Source organism: Heteronotia binoei, chromosome 21 (assembly GCF_032191835.1).
Source record: "Heteronotia binoei isolate CCM8104 ecotype False Entrance Well chromosome 21, APGP_CSIRO_Hbin_v1, whole genome shotgun sequence".
NCBI classification, from domain to species: domain Eukaryota; kingdom Metazoa; phylum Chordata; class Lepidosauria; order Squamata; family Gekkonidae; genus Heteronotia; species Heteronotia binoei.
The window spans coordinates 76914030-76937382 of NC_083243.1; the positions used below are offsets into that span (position 1 = coordinate 76914030).

The 23353-nt window shown below is 45.8% G+C and overlaps 1 protein-coding gene across 1 annotated transcript in view; it reads left to right on the plus strand.

The window, feature by feature from the left end:
- The window catches only part of PAK6 (p21 (RAC1) activated kinase 6), a 71601-nt gene that overhangs the window by 8815 nt on the left and 39433 nt on the right, over positions 1-23353 (plus strand). The window contains exons 3-5 of the mRNA XM_060261983.1: positions 1233-1343; positions 15839-16047; positions 18752-19360. Of these exons, the coding sequence (XP_060117966.1) occupies positions 15844-16047; positions 18752-19360 (813 nt within the window). The 5' untranslated portion in view covers positions 1233-1343; positions 15839-15843. The remainder of the gene's footprint in view (positions 1-1232; positions 1344-15838; positions 16048-18751; positions 19361-23353) is intronic.

A 23353-nucleotide genomic window follows, 5' to 3' on the forward strand; every position in this document is an offset into this window, starting at 1 on the left:
ATTTGAGTGTTTAAATCTCAGAACTGAACAATAATAATAGGTCCTTTTTGCCTTCTATTAACTAGAATAAGAGCATCAGTTTAGCCAGTCAAAAAAGACCAATGAGATGGCTCTATAGGAGAACAGAGTCACTTTCCAAGACATCAGTATTAGGAGGCTGTCATTGGCTTTAGTCAACCCTTTGCTGGAAGACTATTTGTTGCAATTTCTGTCAACAATGTACAACAGACTGTGTGAACAGACCTCCTTTGACAAATAGTGTCAGAGCCTATGAAAGCCCCCTCTGTGAAGTTGACCTCTGATGCAAATCCTTACTAGATGTAGAAGTCACTGTCTGTTATTTGCTGAATCAAGGCAATGTTATTCTTGCAGCACATTATTTCAGATCACATTACCTGATACCTTTGCCTCTCCTTTCCTGTAACTCCCACTTGTTGTCAAATTATAGAGTGTAAGCTCTTCAGGACTGGGACCCCATCATGCTTACTGTGGTTCTGTTATGTATCTGAAATGCAGACTCTTCACTCTTTCCATAGGAGGAACAGGAACAAGAAGTGCCACGGAGAAAATGCTCCCACCCACAGCAGAAGCAGGAAGGAGAATTGTGCTGCTCCTGTTGCTGGGGTGGTGGTGTTGGCCCAGTTGCCATACCTTCTGTGCTGTTTCTGCCACTCTGTTTGGGTTGGCAGTGATCAGCACATAGAGTGGCTGTAAGGATGCCTGACAGCTGCACCTCTCTGTTGAGAAATACCCTTTGTGACATTTAGGCAGCATAGGAGGTGGATTTTGCCTACCTGAAAATAGTTTGTTACCCTTTCCAAGCCTTTTCTTTTGTCAAGCAGATGGCGTTCCATGTCCTGGGAGCCACACTCTGAGCCCCCCACCACCACCTTTTCTCCTCTTCCACCTCAGCTCTCCTCTCCTTCTGAATAATCGGATTGTCTTTTTCCCTTTTACATCTGTGCCTGACCCTTTTCTTCCCCTGCTCCTCCTTCCCAGCTGATCCCTCCCTCTGCTCTGAATCTGCCGGCTGTGGTTTTTCTCATATGCACTGGGAGATGTGACAGCCTTTGGAATACTATTATCTATGAAAAGGCTGTATTCGGAGTTGAGAAATCTGACGTGGCTCCCAGGCAGCAAGGATGGATTGTGGAGAGAATTTCAGTCTCCGGCGGCTTTTCCTTTATGGCAGTGACTGATTATTTATGCTTGTGGCATTTCTTTCAGTGCAGATGTGAACAGCGAATGGAAAAAGCTAAAGACGAGTAGGTGACTCAAGTAATCAGAGTCTGGAGCACATGTTATGTGTCAAAAGGGACCTTCTCTAATTGCTTAAGCCTCAGGTAGGCATTTTACATTTACTTACAAGTCCCAATCTAATATGAATTAAGATCATTCTCATGTATTCTTTTTCTATTGCATCCAGAAGTGTTTGGCTCAGGGCTTTTTAAAAATGCAAATATACTCCAGCAATATTGAAACCTGATACTTAATGCATGAAAATTCCAAGGTCTAATTGACTGATTTAATGGTGCTGCCCCAACATCATTGAAATGTGAAACCTGAGCCAATAATTACAACTGAAAGAGATATTTAAAAGCCCTATATTTAATATATGATTATTTGATCTGGCCATTGTCCCCTGAAACAGTACCACCTGTCTGACATCAGGCTGTGATCTGAGATTGCTTGTGAGAATGCAAAGAGAAACTGAGGCAGTATTTGGGTTCAGCTGGATGTACGTCAGACATCTTCACGACTTGTGATGAAATATGTGGGTGTTGGGTATGAACTGGAAGATGGCCCCCATGAGTTTTTGTGTGCTCATATGTGAAAGGCATGCTTGTCTCTCTCGTCCAAGTAACTGGTACATGTCTAGTACAGTTGTCATCTTTGTGAATCTGCAAAATGAGTGGTTTGGCTATGGCAATCTTTGTGGCTGTATGCTTGCAAGGTGGCTGATGTAAAAATATTTAGTCCATAACTCAGTCAGACTGAGTCACAGAGGAATGCTATTGCTATTATAACTAACCATGATTGTTGTTCCTTCATTTATTTTCAAAGCACTCAAAATTGTACAAGCACTTCTGGGAACAGAAGAGAAATAAATGGGCCCTGATCCAAAGAATTGTGGAACTAGTTTTGTGAGATCAATGGAGGTTTATACCTGGAGAAAAGTAATACCTCCCTCACTGTTGCATAAAAAATTATTTTTGTTACTTGAAGGGAGTTGAAAATGACCTTTTGATATAGCAGGTAGACAGCTGTACAAAGTAAACATAAAATTCTGCCGGGTTAGCATAAGTTGCTTATGAGAACTGTTGTGTCTTGCATTTCAGTCCTGAAGTTACAACACAGCAAACGCTACAGAGGTGACCCGTGGAAGTCCACTGGTCCCCGGACGTAGCTCGCAAATACACTCCGCCAATCAAGATCTGTGGCGGGAAGTTTAACTGGCCAGGATTGGACCTGGCCAGGCTGAGGGTTGTTCTGGGGTATGTATATAATCGGGACCTGGCCCACGTTTCTCCCTCTTGTGATGTACTCGCTAATAAAGCATGTTGCCTTCAACACGTCTCGTCACTCAGTACATTACAGTGGAGACGAAGGTGGGATCCTAGCCAGGTAACTCCCCAAGCGGGACTTTCCTGACGTGGCCAAAGACGAGGAAGGCACGCAGTCTAGGGGGACTGCAGGGCCTGCCACTGCCATGGCTAACCCGAGTGGGATGACAGGCCACCTTGCTGAGTTCGACCCCACCAACCCCGATAGGTGGGAGACCTACACGGAGCGGGTTGACTGCTACCTATGAGCGAACATGATTACAGATGACAGCCGTAAGAGAGACGTGCTCCTGAGTGTCTGCGGGGAAGCCACATTCGAGATCGCAAAGGGTCTCTCGGCCCCCACAAAGATCATGGAGAAAACGTACAAAGAGGTAGTCAGACTCCTGACCGGGCACTTCTTGCCCCAGCCATCCATCATCGCCTGCCGATTTCTCTTCCACAAGAGGGATCAAGGGGCGGGAGAGACGGCCGCCATCTACCTGGCTGCCCTCCGGCAAATTGCAGGGAACTGCAGCTTCAACAAGCTGGAGGAAGCCCTGAGAGATTGATTCGTCTGGGGCCTCCGAGATGAAAGACTGCAGCAAAAGCTCTTCACAAAGGAGGAGCTCACCCTCCAACTTGCCTTCAATGAAGCCACCACATTCGAGAGAGCAATCAAAGCTTACCACAATCTGCGATCTGAAGCCATCCAGCAGGAGGAGATGGCACCAGGCAACCCAGAGGAGGAGGAGGCACACCAGCTCCGTTGCCAACCAGGAATGGGGCCGAGAGCACCCACTCGGCCACGAGCGACAGAGACCAGCCAACACCAAGTGCGCCAGCTGTGGGGATCCCCACGAGCGACGGGACTGCCCCTATTGCAACGTGGACTGCAGGAACTGTGGAAGAGTGGGCCACATAGCACGGGCTTGCCAGGCCAAGGCCACCCGCAGACGCCAGTCCACCAACCAGGACTCGACCGATGCCTACTCGACCGCATCGACTAGCCTGCAGGTAATGAACTTGCCCCTCACTACCCCCGATAAGGTCAGGGTATCGGTCCTAATCGAGGGCGCTCCATGCCTAATGGAGCTGGACTCAGGCTCCTCCATCTCCATAATTTCGGAGGAGTCTCTAAGAAAACTTTGCCCCTGGGGCCGGCCCCGTCTGCGACCGGCTGATTTCATACTGCGGGACTTCCAAACCCCCCCCGTACAGATTTTGGGTTGGGCCACTGTAAGAGTAGAGTTTAAGAACTTTAAGGGCACGCTGGACATACTTGTGGTCAAACGCCAGCTCACCACATTACTGGGGCTGGCCTGGTTTTGACCACTAGGTATTCAAATAGTGTGGGTGCAGCAGATACGAACGCAAAATTTCGAGCACGTGTGCCGGGAATTCCCGGAAGTGTTTGATGGGTTCCTGGGGTGCTACAAGGGGCCTCCCATCACCTTACCCCTCGATCCCCACGTGAGACCGATAAGGCTGAAAGCCAGGCGAGTTCCGTTCGCTCTTAAACCAAAAATAGAAGCGGAGTTGGACCGCCTCACGGCCCAGGGAGTGCTAGAACCAGTATTCTACACTGCATGGGAAACACCCATAGTCACTCCAGTGAAGCCGAATAGAGATGTGCGCATAAGCGCTGACTATAAGTGCACAATAAATAAGGCCCTCCAGGACGATCCATACCCTGTTCTGGTGGTCAGCCACGTACTGGCAGCCCTAGCAGGCTCTAAGGTTTTTGGGAAACTGGACCTGGCCCAGGCGTGCCAGCAACTCCCAGTGGACGCCGAGACAGCAGAGGCTCAGACCATTGTGACTCACAGGGGAGTTTTTCGGGTGCGGCGGTTGCAATTTGGGGTTAGTGTGGCTCCGGGGATCTTTCAGAGCATAATGGACTCTCTTCTCAAAGGGATCCCTGGAGTGCAACCGTTTTTTGATGACGTTTTGATCGCCTCCCTGGACGCTGAGGAGTTCAGCAGCCGTCTGCGAGAGGTACTCTGCCGCTTCCAGACGGTGGGACTTAAAGTGAAGTGGGAGAAGTGTTACCTCGGGGTGTCGAGGGTAGAGTTCTTGGGGTTTGCTATGGACACCGTGGGAATCCACCTGACGGCCGACAAGACCAGGGCAATAGTCCACGCCCTTGCCCTCACGTGCAAGGCGGAGTTACAAAGTTTCTTGGGCTTATTAAATTTTTATCATTCATTTTGCCTCACAAAGCGGCCATCGTAGAACCCCTTCATAGGCTCCTCGATAAAAACGCCCCGTGAGTCTGGGAAAAGAAGCAGGCCGCTGCTTTTCAGGCAGTCAAGTACCTCCTAGTTTCCAATGATGTGCTCCACCATTTTGACGAATTCCTACCAGTGATTCTGGCTTGCGATGCTTCCACGTGGTTCCCGTGGCCTATTATTCGAGGACCCTGACCCCTGCGGAGCACAACTATGCCCAGATAGACAAGGAGGCCTTGGCAATAGTGGCGGGGTGCATAAATTCAACAACTACCTGTACGGTAGGCGTTTCATGATTGCCACGGACCACAAGCCGCTACTGGGCCTCCTTGCCCCAGACCGCCAGACACCGCAAATTCTGTCACAGCATGTCCTACGGTGGAACCAGTTCCTCAACTTGTACACATATGCCCTGGTCCACCGCCCTGGCAAAGCTATTGGACATGCTGACGCCCTCAGCTGCCTGCCGCTGCCCTCTATGGACCCGTATCCCGCCCCTGCCTACCATGTGATGCTTCTAGAGACTCTACCCGAGAGGCCCCTCCACGCCGCTGAGGTAGCTAGGGCTATGGGTAGAGACTGCATCCTCGCATGTGTTTTAGATTGGGTGGGAAGGGGGTAGCCTGCGGGCAAACTGGACGCAGATTCAAGGCATTCGCATCACGCAGAGATGAACTGTCCATACACAAGGGGTGCATTCTCTGGGGTAGTAGGGTGGTGGTTCCCCGCCCATTGCAGAAGCAAGTGCTGGAAGCCTTACATGAAACACACCCGGGGATAGTGCGTATGAAGGCCCTGGCACGTAGCTATGTATGGTGGCCGGGGATGGACGAGGAGATAGAAGGGTGGGAAATTTAACTGGCCAGAATTGGACCTGGCCAGGCTGAGGGTTGTTCCGGGGTATGTATATAATTGGGACCCGGCCAGCGTTTCTCCCTCTTGTGATGTACTCGCTAATAAAGCCTTCAACACGTCTCATCACTCAGTACATTACAAGAACCTAGGTGTCTCTTCAGATTCTGGTGATGATTCCTGCCATGAACATTTAAGTGCACCCTTATGCTGTCCATACGCAAAGAGTTCCAGGAGTTCTTGAATAAAGGGTCCAGGCAAATAGGTGTGAAAACCTCAGCTTGAGACCCTGGAGAGCCGCTGCCAGTCTGAGAAGACAATACTGACTTTGATGGACCCAGGGTCTGATTCAGTATAAGGCAGCTTCATATGTTCATATGTTCAATAGGTACCTCATCCAGCACATTCGGTACACCCATTTCCATCCAGCCACCAATGGCCAAGCAGACCACATGGTGCGCACCACTAAAGAGGCCCTGGGTCGCATTGTACAGGGAGATTGGGACCACCGCCCGGCAGCCTTCCTATTTGGGAACAGAATCACCCCCAACCCGTCACCGGGTTAAGTCCTGCCGAGTTGCTAATGGGGAGGAAGTTGATCACTAGGCTAGACAAGTTGCATCCTGACCGGGCTATGGACTGCTGCAGTTCCCCCGAAACCAGGGAAGCCGCCAGGGGATCCGGTATACGCAAAGAACGTTACAAGCGGGCTGGAGTGGGTAGCCGCCCGGGTGCTGCGGGTCACAGGGTCCCACTCCTACGAGGTCTCGTCGAAGGGGGGCCAGATCCCAAGGAAGCATATTGACCAGCTGTGCCACCGCACCTTGCCGGAAGAACCGACAGCGATTGGGGGAGGGGGGAGAACTAACAGCCACACCCCCGGGAGCTACCCAGCCTATGCCAGCCGCACCAACTATGCAGACGGAAGAGCACCACAGCGGAAGGAGCAACCCTCCGAGAGAAGAGGTTCTGGAACAGCAACAAGCGGCGGACAGCCCTCTTCCAGCGTCACATCATCACGAGGAACCAGCCGCCCCGCCAGCCACAGTGGCCGCTCCAACTCCCCAAATAGTCTTGAACTAAGGGGGGAGGAATGTTGTGTCTTGCATTTCAGTCCTGAAGTTACAACACAGCGAACGCTACAGAGGTGATCAGTGGAAGTCCACTGGTCCCCGGATGTAGCTCGCAAATACAACAGATGCTGCTGCTATTTATTGTCTGCCTGTCTCTCTGAGACTCAAGCCAGATTCCATAGTGTAAGTCAAGTACAATCAACAAGATGGGACATCCAGTAAACAGTACAGTAGAGCATGGACTACAGAAATTTGAAAACAAACAGAAATCTTAAACAGCTGAAACAAAGCATGAGTTTTTAAACATGATACATTAAGTGGCATACATAGAACTACCTAGTCTGGAGCATACTTGCAGTGACAGATAATATTGTAGCATAGGCTACAGTCCCTCTCCAATGCAATTTTCTGAACCATTTTATTACAGTCCTGTTTACCTGTGCAAAAAGCCATCTTGAATTAGAACTTCTAGATAATATGCATGCAGATGTCTGAGTACAAACTGTCACACCAGTTCAAAGGGTTTCAAATTGTTGTCCACATTGTCCTGTAACAAAAGAGTAAGCTTCATCATGGTATAGGTGTCCTTGATTTTGCCAACCCATTCATTAACCCATTCATGAACCAGGACCAAATTTGATTTCCAACTGGCCTTGAATTCAGCAGGAGCTCATAGGAGCGCAGCTCCTGAACCTTTTGAGGGTTTCCCCTCTTCCTCCCCACCTACCTTGTCAATTGAATAGTAGGTGCAGCTGCATAACAATTCCTGGATTAGGAGAGCGGGCAGCCAGCCAGCCACTAGGGGCTTTGCCATGCCCCCAGCAGCCCTCATTAACCCCTGGAGAAGCTCACACCACCCTTTCTCCACTTCTTATGTGATTTTGGGTGGCGGGTGGCTTCCTGGCCTTCTGACTGGGTGGGGAGGTGGCCAAGAAGAGCCCCAGGTGGGCGAGGCCTGCTTGGACTGGCTGGATCTCTAGCCAGCCCAAACAGGCCTTGCACACCTAGGGCTCTCCTTTCTTGCGTCGGGTTGCTTTTGGTGGGGGAGGGTATGCTAATGAGTTATGCTAATGAGCTCCACCACCTATTTTTCTACAAAACGATCCATGATTTCCAATATCTCATGTAAACAAGTCTAGCCATCATAAGTTGATTTAAATTATTGGCTGAAGCTTTCTTGGAAATGTGATTGTTTAATTAAGAAAAAGTAATTGTGGAATCACAAGAATTTCTTTACCATAGCCGATACTGATCAATTCAGTAATCCTCATCTCAGTAACTGATGCAGGGCACATTTAACCAGCTTCCTCCTCTACTTTGGTGCCCAAGTCTTGACAATGCTCTTTGCAGGAGTTACATTTTATGTACATATATAAGGATAATGCACTATATAAGGATAATGCCCGCCCCAGAACCACTAATATTGGAAGGGGTGTTGAAAGACCTGAGTCAGATTGAGGTGACAAAAGAGGAGGTCCTACAACTAATAGACAAATTAAAAACTAATAAGTCACCGGGTCCGGATGGCATACATCCGAGAGTTCTGAAAGAACTCAAAGTTGAACTTGTGGATCTTCTAACAAAAATCTGTAATCTTTCATTGAAATCTGCCTCCGTTCCTGAGGACTGGAAGGTAGCAAATGTCACCCCCATCTTTAAAAAGGGTTCCAGAGGAGATCCGGGAAATTACAGGCCAGTCAGTCTGACTTCAATACCGGGAAAGTTGGTAGAAACCATTATCAAGGACAGAATGAGTAGGCACATTGATGAACACGGGTTATTGAGGAAGACTCAGCATGGGTTCTGCAAGGGAAGATCTTGCCTCACTAACCTGTTACATTTCTTTGAGGGGGTGAACAAACATGTGGACAAAGGAGACCCGATAGATGTTGTTTACCTTGACTTCCAGAAAGCTTTTGATAAAGTTCCTCATCAAAGGCTCCTTAGAAAGCTTGAGAGTCATGGAGTAAAAGGACAGGTCCTCTTGTGGATCAAAAACTGGCTGAGTAATAGGAAGCAGAGAGTGAGTATAAATGGGCAGTCTTCGCAGTGGAGGACGGTAAGCAGTGGGGTGCCGCAGGGCTCGGTACTGGGTCCCATCCTCTTTAACTTGTTCATAAATGATTTAGAGTTGGGAGTGAGCAGTGAAGTGGCCAAATTTGCGGATGACACTAAATTGTTCAGGGTGGTGAGAACCAGAGAGGATTGGGAGGAACTCCAAAGGGATCTGTTGAGGCTGGGTGAGTGGGCGTCAACGTGGCAGATGCGGTTCAATGTGGCCAAGTGCAAAGTAATGCACATTGGGGCCAAGAATCCCAGCTACAAATACAAGTTGATGGGGTGTGAACTGGCAGAGACAGACCAAGAGAGAGATCTTGGGGTCATGGTAGATAATTCACTGAAAATGTCAAGACAGTGTGCGTTTGCAATAAAAAAGGCCAACGCCATGCTGGGAATTATTAGGAAGGGAATTGAAAACAAATCAGCCAGTATCATAATGCCTCTGTATAAATCGATGGTGCGGTCTCATTTGGAGTACTGTGTGCAGTTCTGGTCGCCGCACCTCAAAAAGGATATTATAGCATTGGAGAAAGTTCAGAAAAGGGCAACTAAAATGATTAAAGGGCTGGAACACCTTCCCTATGAAGAAAGGTTGAAACGCTTAGGGCTCTTTAGCTTGGAGAAACGTCGACTGAGGGGTGACATGATAGAAGTTTACAAGATAATGCATGGGATGGAGAAAGTAGAGAAAGAAGTACTTTTCTCCCTTTCTCACAATACAAGAACTCGTGGGCATTCGATGAAATTGCTGAGCAGACAGGTTAAAACGGATAAAAGGAAGTACTTCTTCACCCAAAGGGTGATTAACATGTGGAATTCACTGCCACAGGAGGTGGTGGCGTCCACAAGCATAGCCACCTTCAAGAAGGGGTTAGATAAAAATATGGAGCAGAGGTCCATCAGTGGCTATTAGCCACAGTGTGTGTGTGTGTGTATATATATATATATATATATTTGGCCGCTGTGTGACACAGAATGTTGGACTGGATGGGCCATTGGCCTGATCTAACATGGCTTCTCTTATGTTCTTATGTTCTTATGTGACCCCCCAAAAGTCACCATTTTATCCAAAAGGGCTGATGTGCATTTTCAGCCTTGGTACATGGCGCAGAGTTGTAAAGCTGAAGTACTGCAGTCGGAGCCCTCTGCTCATGACCCGAGTTCGATCCCAGCAGAAGCTGGTTCAGGTAGCCGGCTCAGGTTGACTCAGCCTTCCATCCTTCTGAGGTTGGTAAAATGAGTACCCAGCTTGCTGGGGGGAAAGTGTAGATGACTGGGGAAGGCAATGGCAAACCACTCCGTAAAAAGTCTGCTGTGAAAATGTTGTGAAAGCAACGTCACCCCAGAGTCGGAAATGACTGGTGCTTGCACAGGGGACTACCTTTACCTTTTTACATGTGTACCAGAACCATATGTGTGTTTTGAAACTGGAATCTATGCACATTGTCTCTTTCAAAGCGGTGAACACTTGTGTCAGCAGGATTGTGTGTGGTGCTTTCTCCTCCAACACAGGGCTAAATATAATTCCTAAAGAAGGATAAGTCTACCTGCATTTAAAACAGCTTTGGGACATGATCTTTGGAAGAAAATGAGGCATTAAACTCCTATACTATTTGTAAAGAATTAATAATAGGGATTATTTATAAACTCTACAGCTCATACACTTGCTTAATGTCAAAGACAAATCACACAGCAGGTTCAGACATAGCAATAACATCAGCATGCTCCTATCTATTGATCCCCAAAAGTCTGTTAGCTGCTATGCCTGAGAGTCCATTGTTGTGAATCACATGGTATCAGTTGCTGTATTAAAATTCTAGGGTTGTCGGCACCTGAGCTTGTGTCTGAAACTGTCTCATTTTCAGGACCTGTACACAGAAGAATGCAAAGTTACAGAGGAATGTTGTGATGTGGGGTGTAACCTGCTCCTCTACAGGCAACAGTATGCTTTAAAACTATCTGCATTATGAATGCTATGGTATTGCTGTGTATGTGGGAGGGATCCTCCTGGGCATGATCAAGATGGTCTACCTGGCTGAGTTTCCAGTTTGCCAGGCAAGGGCTGGCTTGTCTCTTATCATACACTGTTTGCTAGGAGGTCAACAGCAGGGAATCCAATGCAGTGTGTTCTTTTTTTTTCTTTCCTCCAGTCAACATTGGTCTCTGCAGTTTTAACCTCTGGGAGGCTCATGCCTTTGGTTTTCTCAGCCTGTCCTGAGAGCAGGAGTGATTCCAACACATCGTTCCTGGACAATGTTTGCATCTTATCCATTTGTTTTTAAATAGCTTATATAGTCTGTTGTAAATGTCCATTATGGACTGTTCTGATTCCAGGAAACAGGGCAGTAAAAGAAAGAATGCCTTCACTTATCCACTGTATTTTATTGGAAACTGCAGCATGTTATAAGAATACATGCACCCTATAGTGTATTATTGCACTCATGAACACACTGCTGAAGAGAACATGTAATGCAAATGTTGCCAGAAATGTCTGTGCCTGCTGCAGTGCAAATTATTCTCACTAGAGTTATGCTCTGCCTCTGACCCAGATTTTAGAGAATAATAACTAAACCATGGTACTGAGGAGGCTCAAGAGAGCTCCTTGTGAAGTTGAAGAACTGTGCAGGCAACTGAAAATCTGCTGAATGGAAAAGGCTTCACAAAAAGCTGCCAGCTTTCCAGGGCTGGTAGAGAAAACTGACAAGACCTGTGACTGTGTGGCATATAAAAATGTCAGAGGACTTGTTATCAGAGGCCTTTTCATCAATGAATAGATTACAACATCAATAATAATACTGAAATGGTAACCAGAAGAAGAATTGGGGGTGAAATGCAGAAACAGGAGGAAAAGCTTTCAGGTAGCTTGCTCATAAAAAAGAAAGGAGAAATCAGAAAAGGCACCAATGTTTTGCCTTCCTTCCCCCAAGGTTGAACTATCTTGGAATAAGGCTTCCCCCAATCTTCATTAGTACATTATTGGCACTAATTAATACACTATACTGCCAAACTTCAAAAGTGAGGGTTGGTATTTTGCATGATTTGGAAGAGTCGTTAATGTTGGAATTAAAAAAAAACACATTTAGACAAATGGGAACCCACAAGAACTTGCTGGAGGCATCTTGTTTCCCCCTCCCCCACTATTTCCTCTTTCTCTTTCCTGAAAGACCCCATAGACTTGCCTCTTTTCCTGGGTTTTTAGGGTTGTCAGCTCCAGGTTGGGAAATTCCTGGATATTTTGAGGTGGAGCTTTGGGAGGGAAGCAACCTCAGTAGGGTATAATGCCATAGAGGCTATCCTCCAAAGCGGCTATGTGGAAGGTTGCAGAACTTTGAGAAATTATCTGTTGAAGAATTACTCTTACTGCCTATTAAGCTTTGATAAAGTGCCAATGAAATGAGATTGGAGACCAGTACAACTAATAAACTGAGCCTGCACTTTTTGGACTAAATATTGGACTGTGAAATTGACACTTCTTGGAGTCTTGTGTCTTCACTAGGAGTAAGGTCTGTTGTGAAGAAAAATACAACAGGCTCTAGAAGGAGGCTCTGGAAGAGTGCCCTCCCCCACCCTTGCTGTCTTCCTACCCACCGAAGTGAAGGCATTCACTCCCCCCCCCCCCCCACTCAAGAGGGGCTGATCTCTACCATCTGGAGAGCAGTTGTAATTCTGAGTGGTCTTCAGCCCTCACCTGGAGATTGGCAACAGTGGTTCCCAGGAAGAAATTGCATTGTACCTCTTTGAGGTCTCATCCCTCCTCAAACCCCACCCTCTCTAAGCTCCACTCCTTAAATCTCCAGGAATTTCTTAACCTGAATTTGACAACCCTATCTCTTTCCCTTCATCTGCCCCTCTGACTTCAGCTTTCCATTGCCTTCCCCCTCCCTGCAGTTTCTACAAAGGAAAAGAACAGTCTTTCTGTGTGGAGGGGGAAACCAAAGCAGCTTACATCATTCTCCTCTCCCCATCTTTGATCTCTCCCAACTTCAAGCTGGCTACCTGAATCCAGCTTCCACCAGGATCGAACTCAGGTTGTGAGCTTAGGACTTCAGTACTGCAGCTTACCACTCTGCACCATGGGGCTCTTTCCACGTTGGTTGGAAATTCCTGGAGATTTTGTGGTGGACTTTGAGGAGAGCAGGCTGTCTGTATGGGCCATTGATAGGGCAGTAGAGGTCTGTTGCTGGTGGTGGCCACAACACCTTCTATGAGGCTGCAGTACAGCAGCAGTCCTTTCCGAGGCCAGTTGACAGAGAGGACACAGAGTGGGAGATGTGTCTCTCTCTGAGGTAAGACTGCTTTTGGCAGTTTGTTCAACATTCTTGGGCCTGAGTAGGTGGGGGCAGGGGAGGCGAGAGTGGGAGGCGAGAGTGACTGAGCTGTGACCAGCCAATGGTTTCTGGCGTGCATGGAATGCACCCCTAAACTAATGGGAAAGCTCCATTTGGCCACTCCACAAGAAAATTATGATCTATGATGATGATGCCTAAATCAGAATGGAAGATACCCACTAAAAGTTGGTCTATTTCGCTTTGTGAAAAATGTATTTGCATATGATTCAGGCTACTCGTTCCTTATAGGGGTATTTCATTTTGTAACCAAGATACTGATATATATGAATGGTGTAAATTGCATTTTGAGAAATTTCATAATAATATTGAGTACTTTTGTAAGACATGTATTTGAGCTCTTGTTGTGCACAGAGTCTATTTGCCTTTTTTTCTCCAACCCACCTGGAGGTTGGCAGCTCTAGTATCTATGGAGGAAATGGCTGCTTTGGAGGGTGGAAGCTATGGCTTATACCCTTCTGAGGTCCCTCCCCTCCTCAAATTCCACCATCTCCAGGCTCCACCCCCCAAATCTTCAGGTACATCCTAACTTGGCATTGGTAACCCTGTCTCCTTCCCGCCCAACAGTCAACCTACTTTATCTGCCCCCTGTCAAAAGTTTTTCCTCGCCTTCTGGCAGCCTCTAGCTAGAAAAAACCAGTTGTGTGCAGCCACTTGGCCAGACCCACTTCCATAGCAGAATCAGAGTTGAAAGGGTCCTCCTGGGTCATCTAGTCCAACCCCCTGCACAATGCAGGGACTTCACAAATACCTCCCATACACACATACATCCCCAGTGACTCCTGCTCCATGCCTAGAAGATGGCAAAAACCTCCAGGATCCCTTGCCAAAACTGGCCTGGAGAAAAATTGATGCCTAACTCTAAAATGGCAATCAGCATTTTCCTGGGCATGTAAGAAAGGGCCACAAGAACTAAGCATTGATGCAACCCTTCCCACCTTCCTTCTGCCTAATTTACAGAATCAGCATTGCTGTCAAATGGCCATCTAGCCTGTGCTTAAAAACCTCCAAAAAAAGAGAGCCTACCACCTCCTGACAAAGCCTGTTCCACTGAGGAACAGCTCTAACTGTCAGGAAGGGAACCTTTAGTGGGATGGCACCTCACTTTTCCCTGTATCCCCCTCCCCACACTATTTCCTTTTTCTCTGTCATGGGCAATCCCCATATCTGCTCCCTTTCCCTGCCTCCTCCTTTCCTTCTCAGCCATTCACCAACTTATCTTTTATCAGTCTCCCATCTTCAGATATAATTTATTTCATTTATACCTCACCTTTCTCCACAGTAAGGGCCAAAGCAGCTTACATTAGTCTCCTCTCCTCCTTTCTATCTGAACAACCACACTGTAAGGAAGGTTAGGCTGAAAGTATGTGATTGATCCATAATCACTCACTGAGCATCCTAAGTAATATAGGAATTTGAACTTGGGTCTCTCAGGCCCTAGTTTTGACTGCTACACCACACTGACTTTCATAGGATGGCAGCTCTTGAATAGTAGCAGGCAGCCAGGCCTAGTTGAGTCATGTAAGTTAGGTGGTATCAAGTCACCAGAGGTTGTTTCTAGGCCTAGGATTTCCATCCTCCAGATGGGACCTAAGTATCTCCCAGAATTACAGCTGAACTCTATATACATATATCTGTCCCCCTGAGAAAATTACTGCTTTGGAGGGTGGACTCCATGGCATAATATCCAGCCTAAGGCCTCAACCCTCCTCCAAACTCTGCCCTTCTGAGACTACCACAACATATCCAAGAATTTCCCAACTTGGAGTTAGCAACCGTAGCCAGGCGCATCCTTGATTAGTCCTCCCTCAAATGCTAAAATAGGCCTGGTAAGGGCCCTGCCCCCTCCCACTGTCTTGTTCTTCACATAAATCTAGCCTGGAATACTGCAGTTGCCTAGCAACAGACAATGAAGGAATCCATTGCTTAAAGCTACACATACTCCTTTTATCATTTTCAGCTTTTTAAAATCCCCATTTATTTATTTTTTTAGATTTCACATTTTTCTGCAAACCTGGGGCCTTTTTCAGGTTTGTAAATGATTTGTCATGCTTCTCACAGCTCTAGTCAGTGGATTTAAGTATCCAAAGACAGGTTAACCTTGCTATTAGAGTTTAAAAAGTGATTGTAAGGCTGCTTGCACAATGCTTAATTGAACTTTTAGTCCCTCCTATTCAGAACTGTTTCATAATTGAGCTGGTGTCAGCAGTTCATATATAAATGTATGGTCCTTGTGTTGAGTCACCTTATCCTCAGATATTGTACCTAAAGAAGGATCATAATTATTGCTGATGCAAGCATTTAATCTTGTTCCAAAGCTGTCTGACAAATTAAAGATCTTTATTTTTCGAATATGAACTAATACAAATTTTGGAAGAAGTCAGGTAAAAAGGAATGTGCCCGTTTGGAAAACAGGAGCTGTACCAGAGAGTATAGACTGACTTATAGTTGCTGCTGGACTAGGTCAATGGCTTTGGGTTTTTTGAGGTGTAAATAGGAAGCGAGATCCACATACAAAAGATACCTTCCCATTCATTACATATTTAGATGCAGCTTAATGTGTTTCATACATCTGCTTCATGGTATTCAGCCCAGCCCCCAATTAATTAGCTCAATGAGTCTTCTGATATGGATGCAGATCCCCACCTGTGGCCAACATATGTTATTAGTTCCCTATAACTAAACCTGGTTCAGAGCCCATAAATTCAGTATGTTTAATCTTTCTCATCCAGGCACGATGTTCCGCAAGAAGAAGAAGAAACGTCCTGAAATTTCTGCTCCACAGAACTTTGAGCACCGTGTGCATACCTCATTTGATCCTAAGGAGGGGAAATTTATTGGCCTGCCCCCTCAATGGCAGAATATCCTGGACACCCTGAAACGGCCCAAACCAGTTGTAGACCCATCAAGGATCACCCGAGTGCAGCTTCAGCCTATGAAAGTGAGTATGAAATAGTAATGCTCCTCAATAAATTTTCTTATCCACTGGCACTTGAATGAAGCAGTCATTTCTGTACACTTCAGCTAGCGAATTATTCTGTTCAGTAATAAGAAACAAAATGGTATGGAGGACAGGAAAGCCATGGTGAAATGCTGTCAAAACACACATTTGGATTTTCACTACCCTTAAAGTTATGGGAGTTCTAGCAAAAGATGTTAATTCACTTTAATGGTTGTTTCTGTTGCATAATGGATCTTGAGGATGAGAGGAAAGAGGAAATCAAGCTATAGGCCTCAGGAAAGTTTGGTCTTTTATATACAGAAGACATCTCTTCTAGTGTTATAAAAGGAGTTACAAAAGTACTCATGTCCATGGCTGTGATTCTGTTCAGCTGTAATTAGGAAGCTTCCAGATGGATGCTCCCTCCAGGGTCAATGGCTTTAGACAAGAAACAGAGAGATGGAGAAAAAATTACCTCATGGAAGACATATTGCCTAGCCTAGGGGAGGGGGGTGGTTGGCAGAACTGTTATTAATTCAGTGCCTCAGTTGCTATACCACTGGTCTTGACCTTGGTAATATGTTAGGATTAGGCGCTCCCAGTATGACCAGTACAGTCCCAACATGGATTGCAGGTACTGAGGACACATGAATTCAGCCTCCATCTGAAAGTGTTCTTAGACTGCCCTTCAGAAAGGAGAGAACTCACCTAGCCTAACTCCCATTTTCCGGGTTTCCCAAGAATGACTTTTGAACCTGTTTGCTCACAAAACAATAAGCTGTTCCATCTCATGAAGCAATAGTATTTTAACTATCGGGATGTTATCTTAGTCTATGTAGAAAAAAATACCCACCATTTTTAAAGAAACCCTGCATGATATTCTAAACTCTTCTGTGTTGCAGTAACCCAGAAATTGTCAGCACGAAGTTCTATCAAAAAGGCTCCATGGGCTGGATTTTCCTTTAAAAATTGGCTGTTTTTCTCCTGGCCTTTTCCATTTCATTGCATACACAGAAATAAGTCCAGCCCATCTGCTGCCAGTATCTGAAGCCAGTTGGGTGGTTGACAAAAACATTTCAGATTGTTGACAAAAAAAGGCACAAAAGAACATAGTTGCATGTCTACACAAGTAGGCAGATACTTTACCCTGACAGAGCAGGGAAGAGAAGAACTTTCTCCTGACAGCTGTTTTACTTGAGAGAATATGTATATCAGAGTTCTCCTCTGGCTGGTTGAAAATTCCACACACACCCCCAATCCCCTCCCCCAAATTACCTCTCTTCACTGGCCAAAAAAGAGAGACTTGGGAACAGCTTCACCCTAGCCTATGTTTCTGAAAGGAAGAAGCAGGTGTTGCCAGATACCTTGGAGCAATAGCACTGAGGTGCTTCCAGACAGCTGCTGCCCAAGGTAGCCACTGCTCATCACTTAAAAGAGCAACATGCTACTGCTGGGCATGTGGCAGTTCCTCCTCCTCCTCTTTGGGAATGCAGGGAAAGGCCAGGGATAGCGTCATCTGAGGTGTCTTCCTCCACATTCTTGTCACTGATGGTTGTGAGTTTCAGTGCAGATTTGAAAACAGAGGGAAATTTCAGGCTTCAGTTAGGTTGGTAGCATGTGCATTAACCTCACCACTTAGAATGAATAATCATATAGCTTGACTGGCCAGGAAACTCACAACCATCAGTGACAAGAATGGGGAGGAAGACACTCCAGATTACCTTATCCCTCTCCAATTCCACACTTAGCATTTGTCTCCCTTCTGAGCAGGACTCCTCATGGTGGCTTTTTTCTTGGATTCTGCATTGGCATATCTGGAGCAGGGCTGCATGTTCCCTGCCCTGCACAAAATTGAATGCCGAGAACAAGAGAGGGACAAAGGCTAATGCAGACACTTTCACTCTAAGAGAAGATTATTCCATCCTCAATGGGCATGCTGCCAGGGGAAGGCACTGACATTGTGTTGTGCTTTCCTGTGGAGAAACGGATGATGTCAAATAATAGGCAAGGCTCATAAACTTCTTGCTTTCTAAGTAAATGAGATGGTGAGACCACAGAACACATTAGGAATATAACAGAGTTTAGAGTTCAGAAGAAGTATGGATATTACATTCTAGAATTAAATGCAATTTGGTTTGCCTCATGGCCATTTCCACACTGTGGGAAAGTTTTGCATGAGCTAACAATTTTAAAATCATCATCATCACAGGTTTGTAGATTATTCTTTCTCAGGACTTCAAAGTATCCTTCATTAAGGGGCAACAAGCAGAATGACAAAGACTGTAGGTTGTATGAACATAGTTGACTCATCATGTATGTGTTTAATGTGGGCTAAATTCCCATATTTTCCTTTTACAAACTGCCTGAACAAATTAAAATAAAATCCCATTTATGGCCATGTGAACTGGACCTCACACATGGTTTCACAAAGAACTGGAAATTAAAAACAGTGGCAGGGAAACTGACTTGATGGTTTTGCACAAGGTAGATTTCACAACGCTTGCCTAAGGTAGGGCTACTTGTAGATTGTGTCAAGCTTTTTGTATGATGGATCTTTTCTAAACATCACACGTTAAGTGTAAAGCAAAATCTCAAATCCCACTGAGGTCTATTAATCTATTTGATAGTGTAGAAAGGTCTCTCTTAGAGCCACATGGAGCAGGGGGTACAGAACTCTGATTTTGTTTGTATATTTATGTGGCAGACTGTTGTAAGAGCCAGCACATTTGAGGTGGAAGGATACATCTCTGGGATACTGAATGACATCCAGAAGCTTTCCCTCATCAGCTCTAACACCCTGAGAGGAAAGAGCCCCACAAACAGGAGAAGAGCCCAATCACTGGGACTCCTGGGAGAAGATGAACCCACTGAAGCTGATTGGGCAGACAAATATGGAAACTACCTCAACTGTAATGGTGGAAGCAAATCAACTCGAAGGCAGACCTTGTGGCCAGATTATAAACCCATGTTGGATGACCAAATTTACTCCAATGGTCTAGTAATGAAAGCGCAGTCCCTGGGGCCTTCAGAATTCCATGGTGCAAATAGCCGCTTTGTCCCATTTGCTTCAGGTTTTCAACACCAGCAATATGTCCCAGTTCTGGATGTAAACAGAGAAAATGCTGGAATGAGAAGGAGCTCTGAAGAGCACTATCTTCAGACTTGCCAAGGGGGACAAACTAATACAAGGCCTCCTGGGGAAGGTAGTCCTAGCTCCAAAACAAGGGAAAACAGCTTGAAAAGGAGGCTGTTACGAAGTGTGTTCCTCTCATCCAACACCTCAAACAAAGCAGGAAGTAACCAGCAGACAAAGGTATGTTTCCTTGCTGCTTGAGAACTTTATTCTTTGCTTCCAAATTCAGTTTAGTTCTGAAGGTTTATGTTTCCACTGTGAATCTAAAGTATGAATTGGCCAACATATTCATTTGTGTCAAACCAATAAGAAAAGTTTTGATATGTGCACAGTAGATGCTGGAAAATCCTCTTCCACACACCTCTGCTTCCTTTTTGTTAAAAACACATTAAATGTCAAAGGAGCCAAAGCAAAAAACTAAACAATTCCCATCTCTAGTTTGCCAGTCTCATTGTCTTGAGACTCTTAGATTCTTGTTTCAAAATGTAGGTTCCTAAATTCTGTGATTATGTAGAAAAACAATTAAAAATGTGACAACGGAGGGGCAAAGTTTGTATGTTGGAGATAGGCTTACCAACTACCAGGCAGACCCTGGAGATTTCCTGAAATTATCATTGTTCTCTAGACCAGCGGTCCCCAACCTTTTTGGCACCAGGGACCGGTTTTGTGGAAGACAATTTTTCCACGGACTGGGGGGAGCGGGGAGGGACAATGGTTTCTGGATGATACAATTTTGTACTTTATTTCTATTAGTTTGTCACGGTGGTTAAGTGTGTGGACTCTTATCTGGGAGAACCGGGTTTGATTCTCCACTCCTCCATTTGCAGCTGCTGGAATGGCCTTGGGTCAGCCATAGCTCTTGTAGAGTTAGGGTTGCCAAGTCCCCAGCTTCCCATAGTGGGAGACTCTCTTTCTCGCGCGGAGTGTGTGTGCAACGTGATGATGTCACCCGGAAGTGACATCATCAAAATGGTGGCACCCATGCAGGGCCGCTCTAGGCATTTCCAGGAAAACTCTATGATTTTCCTGGATGCTCTAGCCATTTGGGAGGTAAAACTCTATGGTGTCTATGTACCATAGAGTTTTTACCTCCCAAATGGCTAGAGCGTCCAGGAAAATAATAGAGTTTTCCCAGAAACACCTAGAGCAGCCCTGCATGGGCGCTGCCATTTTGATGATGTCACTTCTGGGTGATGTCACCGCGTTAGCGATGTTGGGGGAGGTTCTCCCCACCAGCCCAGTGTGGGCTGGTGGGTTGGGAACCTCCCAGGCGGGGGAACCCCCGCCCAGATCTGGGGCTTGGCAGCCCTATGCAGAGTTGACCCTGAAAGGGCAGCTTCTGGGAGAGCTCTCTCAGCCCCACCCACCTCACTGGGTGTCTTTTGTGGGGGAGGAAGATAAAGGAGATCGTGAGCCATTCTGAGACTCTTGAGAAGAGATTCGGAGTGGAGGGCAGGATATAAATCCAATGTTGTCTTCTTCTTCTTTCTGCATTGTAATATATAATGAAATAATTATGCAACTCATGGCCTGGTTGCTAACAGGCCATGGACCGGAACTGGTCTACAGCCTGGGGGTTGGGGACCCCTGCTCTAGACTATAGAGAAAATGGCTGCTTAAGAGAGTGACTCTGTTTCCCAACCAAGAGTTGCCAGCCCTAGTCAGAGATTAGTAGGAAAATAGCCAGAAGGAAAAGGATGATACAGTGGCTCCTTCTTCACTCATTTTTTACACTTCCTGAGGCTGCTTTCAATTTTTAAAAGAAGTGGAGGAAATGAAGAGGGAGTGTCTGGCCTAGTTTTCCCTTTTGGAATTCTTTGTCCTTTCTGACATCCTCCAGAAGTTTAAGCCTATTAATCATGGAATGTCACACTTTTTAAACTTTTCTAATCTGTCTTTTGTTAAAAAAAACCCTCAAAAACCAGTAGCTTAAATTGCCTTTCTAGTTTGATCTCTCCTCCCAATTACATGAGTCCAGCTCAAGAGCACTTGATTTACAAGACTTTCCAATAACTACTGATGATAGAACAAATTCTGAAATAGCATCCCTCATGGGCAAAGGACCATCCTAGTAGAAAAATACAGAACATGATAAGAAATGTGCTGCGGTCCAGCTCCCTGGAAGTATGTCATCTGACCTGGATGACGTTCCCATTTAAAAAAAAAAAAATGAGGAGGGCCTGTTAGGCGGTAGTTATTCAATGTAGTCACCAGGCGGGTTACAACAATACAGGGAAAGGCATTTTGCATATGGTCAGAAACTCTTTAGGTTCCAGGCCATATTACAGATGGTGTTGTTCCTGCACAGATCATAACTGCATGTACCATACTATATGCATACTTTATCACGCAGGACAACTCACACGTCTCTTTTACCATAAGTAAATGAGAAGCAATAATATGTAAGATCATGTGAACTGATTCATGCTGGTTCTAATACAGAATACACATAACAGGACACATGTGTACTCATTGTTGATGGTATACACATGAGCTATACACAGTTTTGTACATCAAAAGTGCTTCTTGTGTGAGGAATGGCCCTGAGCTCTGGCTTTGAAACTACTGTCTTAGCGTTAAGTCATGATGAGTCTTTGCTTAGCTTATGCCTTGCATATACCTTATTCGTCTATGACATCTAGAAATAATCAGACTTATTACTGTCACTGTGATTGCTGTTTTAGGCCACAATCCAGAATGCCAATACATACATCCAGGCTAGAGCCACCCTTGCAACTGCAATATTGCCCAGTGTTATTCCTACAGAAGTCTTCATTAAGGAGAATACTGGTCCCTTTTGCTGCTGAGGAACACTGAGACATAGCGACAAGAAACTAGCTTAAGCTATATGTATCTCTGTATTTGCATATGGCCTAAGTTCTCATAAAGATAAGCAAAGACATTGGCATAGCACATGTTTGTTAAATGCATTTGCAGGTGTTTATCATAGAACTTTCATTCCTGGGTGTTAAATGTTTTTTAACTATTGGTTAATTCTTTCTTTCAAGACACCAAGAAGTTATCCAGAGGCGCAGCGGATCTGCACTGGATCCTTGCATTATTGGGAGATGAAATTTGGGCAAGGAAAGGGTATTTCTTTAGTCACATACAAGCATACACATGCATGCGCGTGCACACACACACACACCTTAGTCTCTATTTTATCAAGCCCCAAACTGATTTTTTTTTTTAAATGAGAAAGTCTTTCTTCCACTGTGTTGCAGTCAATGTTCCCTCTGAGCCAGAGGTGGGGAACCTCCATCCCAAGGGCCGTATGTGGCCCTCGAGATCACTTGGTGTGGCCCTCAGGGATTGCTGGACTGAACTGAGCCATGTGGCAGCCTCTCTGGGGCCTGGCTGGCCAGCAAGGATCATGGGGCCCAGCTGCACTGAGCAGCAGCCCCCTCAGGGCCAGGCAGGGATCACAGGGCCCAGATGTACTGTGCGGCAGCCTCCCTGGGGCCTGGCTGGCCGGCCAGAATTGCTGCAGGACCTGGAAAGTTACTGTCACAGTTCAGTTTGCACTTGATTATCCCAGATGGTGTGGCCTAATATGCTAATGAGTGTGCGACTTAATATACTAATATTATGGGATGTGGTCTAATGTGCTACTGAGTTCCTACTGGGTTTTCAGCTATAAGGGTTAAACCCAAATTCCTTTCTTCCATTAAAAAAATCTACTTCCTCCCCTTCCCTTTTTTCTACAAAAAAGCCCTGGACCTATGCATTTGCCTAGGGTGGCTGGCTGGGGGTGTGTGTGTGTGCTTGTGTGCCAGATTAGGCTCTCCCTACATGACTTCAAATAGAAAAAACAATTATTTGCATTAATTTTGCTGGCCTGAATCATTCTCCCTTGGCGGAGCACTGTTTTTTAAGTTTATGATTTTTATGGCCTGCGAATGATGCTATAAATATCCATATGGCCCTTGGCAGAAAAAGGGTTCCTAACCCCTGCTCTAAACTGCAGAATCTTGTGAGCAAAAATTCTACTTTGTGAGCTACTTGCATTCAAGTTGTGAGCTACTGGCATTCAGGTTGTGAGCTACTGCATAAATTAGTTTGCTCTAGGTCCATTTTTCCTGAGCTGAGACGAAAATGTGTTAGCCTAACTCAGTTTAGAGGGAACACTGGTTGCAGTCTGTGTATGTAGATACCTTTGTTTCTGGCACAAAG